Raw genomic sequence first — 6710 nt, 5'->3', positions numbered from 1 at the left:
AACTATCCTAAGTGATATGGGTATCCAACCATTAGTTGAATAATATTTGTTTTAATAAATTATTTTCTTAAGTTTGATTTTTAAAAAAGAATTGTTAATACCATGAAAAAAGGGAAAATATTAGAAGACTTTTCTTGGAAAAATAAGAAAGTTTGGGAAAAGTAAACTCCTCAATAATTTAATTTTTTTTTATAGAAAAAATTGAATATAATGTAATAAAATAAAATTATTTGAAAAAAATATGAGTAACCTTTTGAATACAAAAAGACCAAATACATTTTACTTAACTTAACCAAATTGTAAGTAAAAATCATATTTATGATCTTCTATTAAATAACTTCAAAAATTTTTAATTTATAAAATCAAAATACCATGTACGCCAAAAATTTTGCTTTTATGAAAATAAAATATTACATAAGCATATAAATTATTTATAATTAATTAAACTTAAATATTATTTATAAATTTTGTATAAAATCGGAAGATCATATTTGATTGGTCCAATATAACATGGGATAAGATGAGTTATTCTATCACTTATCATATCCTATGTTGAACAAATATGGGATAAGATAAATGGGATTAGATAAATTTTAATGGATTTTTTTTCATACCATATTATATGACTAAAATAGGTTTCAATTCTTAGGTTTAATATTATTTAGAAATTATTCTTAGGTTTAGAAATTCTCAAGTCAATCGTTTACTTTTTGTTACTTTCATAAACATCTTTCACCTAATTTTTTTTTTTTCCTAATCCTTGAAGTAAAATAAAAAGTTTCCCTTAAAATCAATCAACAAATCATATTTTTAAAACCAATTTATAGGTAATTGGAGAGATCCGCAGGACCAACAGAGAAGGCATTTACAGAGAATCCACCAGAAAGGCATGTTGTGGAAGTACCTGGATTGTGAAGCAATCCTTGGAGGATCTTGGACCTTTGTGCGGCTTAGAGAGAAGATGTTGATGATGCGATTAAGCATTTGTACTCACCCGATCTAAGTCTTGGTTGGGTACATGTGATTTAGGAGGTGAACTTGTTGAGGAGGAAGGAGGATCGGATTGTTTGGATGCTGCCATTAGCATGCTTGTTGATCTTGGAATGAAGACGTAATATTCTTGCCCTTTCATCGATCTAGTTGGTTTCCAAAGGCCATGTAAAAGTAGTTTCTATTTTCCTTGGTTTTTCAATATGCCCATTTGCTTGGAATTTTGATCTCTTAAAGCCAGTAACTTATTCTCAAATCTTTTCGTATCCGATGAAGTCCAATGGTATTAAGTTAATGGAATTAAATATGAAGAAGAAAGAGATCCATAACAATTATATGCTTGAATGCTTTCAAAATGAGTATGATCCATAAAAAGGAGACTATTACAAGATACAAAGAAATAAGAACCATTTTAGATGTGTATGATCAAAAGGTAGCTTTTTAGTGCATTTTAGTGTAACATCATGATCATAAATGCATATGTTGTAGCATGACATACCAATTCAAACACACATCCAATCGTTTGGAATACTTTCATGCAAAAAAAATCTGATGTAATTGTTATGGGTCTCTTTCTTCTTCATAATTTAATTTCATTAACTTAATTGGATAAGAAAAGATTTGAGAAGATAAAATCAGAATTCCAAGCAAATGGGCATATGCAAAGAACAAGGAAAATAGGAACGAACTAAGGGACCAATGTCTTCTTACAACAAATATCTCTCGCTTGAACTCTGTGGCAAGACATCCAATGGCTATATCATCTCCAAAAGCCGCTGCCTGACCTTCTCTATTCTCATCTACAGTCAATAAACACTCCTCGGAGATGATGTCATATTCATCATCAGGAGAACCAGAGATAGACATGTATTTGCCCCAACTCCCGCCGTCGTCCACAGCAATACATCTCTCTTTGTAAATAGACTCTGCTGCCATTCCTCTTCAATCATGAAAAGTAAAATAATAAAACCTCAGAGAACAAATTGATAGAACTTAATGTTACAACAACCGGCCAAATTCATCATCAGTTTAAGCTTTTTTTCATACATCAGAATTTTCTTTAACATACTTTTACATTTCTAAAGCAAGGTTCATTAAAATCAATCTCTGCAATCCAATATAACAAAGAAAGATTCAGCAGAAACCAAGATGCATTTAGAGTAACAACCAGATGCTTACTGAGAGAAGGGGGAAAGTAAGAGAAAAGAAATGAAGGGAGAAGAGCCCAAGAAACAGAACGTTTAGAGCATTTCCCATTCTTTTCCTCTTCCAAGTCCCAACAACCAAACCAAGGGGAAAATGCTCAAGAAATAGAGCCTTTTTCCACCAACCTAACAGAGCCTTTCATCGATGAAAAAACAAGAAAATTACCTCTGCATTCCCGGATAAACATGCTCGTTAATGGAAGCATCCAAACCCACGATCCTCCTTCCTAGCCAACGACTTCACCTCCTGATCACAAGTATTACACAACCAGACCTCAGATTAGGGGAGTACATATGCTGAATCGCATCGGCACCTTCCCTCCACGCTGCTGAAAGACCCACGGTCTTCCAAGAACCGCTTCACCATCCCCGCCGGAGCTCCCGCGCCTCGATCTCGCACCTCATCGCCCCTTCGTAGACGCAGTTAAGAAGAAGAGACAGTGCCATCGGGATCCACATCTCCGCCGTTTGAATAAAACAATAAAATAATACATTTAACTTGTTCCAAAAAGGTTTAAAAACATGAAAATCTTAAAATCATTATAAATTTTATTTTATTCAAGAAAACTATTATCATATTTTATTTGAGTGTGTTAAATTATTTTTTAGAATTTTAATAATTTTTATTTTGCTTTAATTGTTAAATAATTTTATTAGATAAACTTTAAAAATTTTAAAGTTTTAATCACAATTTGAAGACCATTTCTTATTAAAAAGAAACAAAAATATATTTCTTCTTTTATAATTAATTGATGTAAATTAATTTTCAATACAAAATTAGATTAATACAAATGAAAGTATAGTTTGATATAAAAATTAATACATTATTCAATTTGATATAAAAGTATAGTTTTTTTTTTATTAGTTATAATGGGCAAAAAATTAATTTAATTTGAAAAAAAAATGAATATTCTAAGGAAAAATGAAAAATACTTAGATAAAATAGAGGTCAAAATATTAAATATGAAAAATAGCTTTTTTAAACAATTGTATTATCTTTCATAAATATGACAATTTTTATTTTGTTTCATAAATATAAAAATATTATTTTTATTTTAATTAAAACTTAAATCATATTATATAATTTTAATTTTATGATATAAAAATATTTCATAATAAAATATTGTAATATAATTATTTTGATATTATTTCTCCATATAAATTTTAAGGAAAGGTTGTTTGTTTTTTAGTTTTTTTTTTTTCTAAAAGTAATTTCGGATTTTAAGTTGTTTATTTTTTAATTATTGTAATTAATTATTTATGATAATTATAATATTTGTTTGTATTAGCATAATTAAAATAGGATAAATTCATTAAATATATGGAAAGATTAACAAGAAATAAAACTCCTTTCACATAGAACTCGGCTTTCTCTAGCTTAAAATTTTATTAAAACAAATATTAGTCACCTAATGCTTGGATATTCTTTGGAATTTATTTATTAATTTATGGATATAATAGCTAGAAAATGTATATAAATTGCATGATTCTATTTGTATAGATAAGATAAAATTAAATAACAATATTTTAAATTTTATAAACAATCAATTCCAAGACAAAATTCAAGATTCTTTAATATTAATTTTCTATAAACCAATTTTAAATTAAAATTTTGATTTACATAAATTACAAAATAAAATTTGGTCTAAATTAAAAAACATTGCAAAATTGATTAAGAACTAAATTTTTATTTTATCAACATTATTCAAGGAATCAATAAAATAAGATAAAATAAATAATAATATAAAAAACTAAAAAATCTTGATTTGATGTACACAATTACAAAGTTTATAAAATATCTATCTTTTATTTTATTATCATTTCTAAATAATATTAAATGTGAAAAATAGTTTTTAAAAATATTGTATGATCTTTCATAAATATGAAAATTTTGATTTTATAAAAGTATAAAGACAAAAGAGAGATAAAAAATGTAAATAAATAAATAAAATAAAAATATGAAAGAATAAGGAAAGTTGTAATTTGATACATACCATTATCCTTATAAGTCTTTAATTGTCAGGAAGTTGCTTTGACATCCTCTCATAGAATATTCAAATAGTAATTTTTGTTTGTATCTATTTTTAAAGGATGAATAATGCATATACTTGTAAATAAGATTTATTTCAATAATTTTATTTATGAATATTTTAGTTTAATTAGGATTTTTTAATAATAATAATAAATTTTATACGGGTTATGGAGTCTTTTTTTTTTTTTTTTTTTTAAATAAGAGTTATTTAAAAACTCTTATTATTTTTCTAAATACAATTTTATTTATGAAAATAATATAAAATAATTTTAAAAAACTCTTCTTAAAAATTGTTTTTTGAACCGTTTTTTAAAACATTTCCAAACACACCCTTAACCCTTTTATCTCTTTATTTCCATACTCTCCCAAAATTTGACTCAACTTGAATTATTTTTAAATTAGTAAGTGTCTATCTCTTTTATAACCATATTTTTATATAGCCTATTGTGGACCCCGCATTTCGGCTCATGCGTTTTCCACTCGATGGCGAGCTCGATTTTTATTTAGAACAATGATTTTTATTGATTATTCGAAAATGACTTGGAGTCGCCACTTATTTTTGTTTTATTTTTAAAGGGTAAACAAAATAAGAAAGAAAAACCCTAAATGTGACTCCTTATTTGGAAAAGGTGGTCTACGAAAAATCGGATCGGGTTCGGAGGTCAGGTTACTTATCGGGAAGGTACGGTAAGGACCGTAGCACCCTTCTAAGTCCCTAAAGTCGAGTCTCTACTAATAAAATGAAACAATCATGTCAATTGATGAGGGAAACAATGAATATCCGGAATGGTCATGCACACATAAAAGTCGAGACACGCATAAACAACGATTAGAGGAAAAAATGGGTACACACCTGGGCAACGAGCCACCATGCGCTATCAATAGAGAGGGTTAGTGCACAATTTAGGAATAGTCGCAGGTATGTTAGAGAGTAGGGTAAATCAATCATGTATGATAATCAAAGCAAACAATCAATCAATCAATCATAAAGTCACGTATGTGGGGCCCCCACCAAAGCCCGATTTATATTGCATGAATTAATCTCACGAATCCCATTATTTCGGAATCATCATTCTTGCTTGTGTAAAAATTAAAAGAAATAGAACATTATTTAAAAATCATAGTGGAATTAAAACTGTTCGAGAGAAAATTGGATTTCTGAGATTTATTTGGAAATTGAAGTCTCGAAAATTATTTGAAGACTAGAGTCTTGAGAATTAAATTTAAGAATTGGAATTTTGGATATTAAATTTGAAAGAAATTAGAATTTTGGAAATCGAAAATTAAGTTCAGAAATTGGAATTTTGAAGATTTGTTTAAAATGGAATTTCAAAATAAATAACTAAAATAATAATAATTAAATAGATTAATGTGAATATCGGAATTTTCAGAAATAGCAATTTAATTCGGAAATCGAAAATTTTAAATGAATTGTTTAAAATGGAATTTTAGAATAAATAAATAAAATAATAATAATTAAATAAATTAATGGGAATACGGGAAATTTTCGGGATTAGGAATTTTCGGAAAATTAAATTTAAAAATTTGATTATTAGGAAATTAAATTTAAAATTAGAATTTTAGAAAATTATTTCGAGAATGGCATTTTTAAAATAAATAAATAATAAATAATAAATAAATGAATAAATTTGGGACTTTGAAATTTTAGGAAATTTTAAAAGAGTTAATGGAGAATATATATATATATAAGAATAAATAAAATAATCAAAGAAACAAAACTTTTAACATTAAAAATAATAAAATAATAAAAAAATGATAAAAGGTAAAAAAATAAAATGATGGCACGTGGCCATTATAAGCTGGAGGGCAAATCTTCCATTCATCTGGTCGCCCATGCCCATTGCTTGTGAATGTGTAATATTAAAAGAAAAGGAAAAAAATGGTAGGTACCCAATTTATAATATTATACACATATGCTTGAATGGATTCTTGTCAGGAGACTGAAACAAGAAGTGGCGGCGAGAATGGAGAGGGCGCAGTGGTATTTGCAGAGGGGGTGGAGTTGGACCAGAAGACTGCCCCGGCGACTGTGATGGCATGTTTGCCCAGAGGCTCACGCAAGTTCCGGCCATGGATTCCACCTTCACCCGATGTCGACGGCGAAGCTGATGGCCCATGGTGAACGCGAAGTGCAGGTACCTCTCCGGCGCCCTATAGTATGGCCAAAAACTGAGGCTAGCGGGGATGGTGGTGATGGTGGAAGCCTCGGTGTTGGAGAAAGACAAAGAGAGGTGGAGGTGGAGATAAATAAATAAAAAAAAAAGATGGAGGTGGAGGTGGTTAGCATGATGAGTTCATGCATGGAGGTCTAAAACGGGTGTAGTGGTCAGAGAGATAAATGGGTATTAATAGTGGGTAAAAGTAAGCTCAGATTCCAGAAAAAATAAATAAATTACAAGGATCCACAATATGCATGTTCAGACATCAAAAATGAAAATCCTCATGCATAGAAACTATCATAA

General features: G+C 28.6%; 1 protein-coding gene across 1 annotated transcript; it reads right to left on the bottom strand.

The window, feature by feature from the left end:
• Positions 1-807: 807 nt before the first annotated feature.
• LOC117923399 lies at positions 808-2642 on the bottom strand. The gene is made up of 2 exons (XM_034841666.1): positions 2362-2642; positions 808-1930 (listed from the first exon to the last, which is right to left on the bottom strand). Exons 1-2 carry the CDS (start codon positions 2367-2369, stop codon positions 1552-1554), a joined length of 387 nt encoding a protein of 128 aa, XP_034697557.1. The 5' UTR covers positions 2370-2642; the 3' UTR covers positions 808-1551.
• Positions 2643-6710: the final 4068 nt, after the last annotated feature.

Source organism: Vitis riparia, chromosome 1 (assembly GCF_004353265.1).
Source record: "Vitis riparia cultivar Riparia Gloire de Montpellier isolate 1030 chromosome 1, EGFV_Vit.rip_1.0, whole genome shotgun sequence".
In the NCBI taxonomy this organism is placed as follows: Eukaryota; Viridiplantae; Streptophyta; class Magnoliopsida; order Vitales; family Vitaceae; genus Vitis; species Vitis riparia.
Note: the sequence above shows the minus strand (reverse complement) of the source record. Positions and strands in the feature narration are given on the sequence as shown.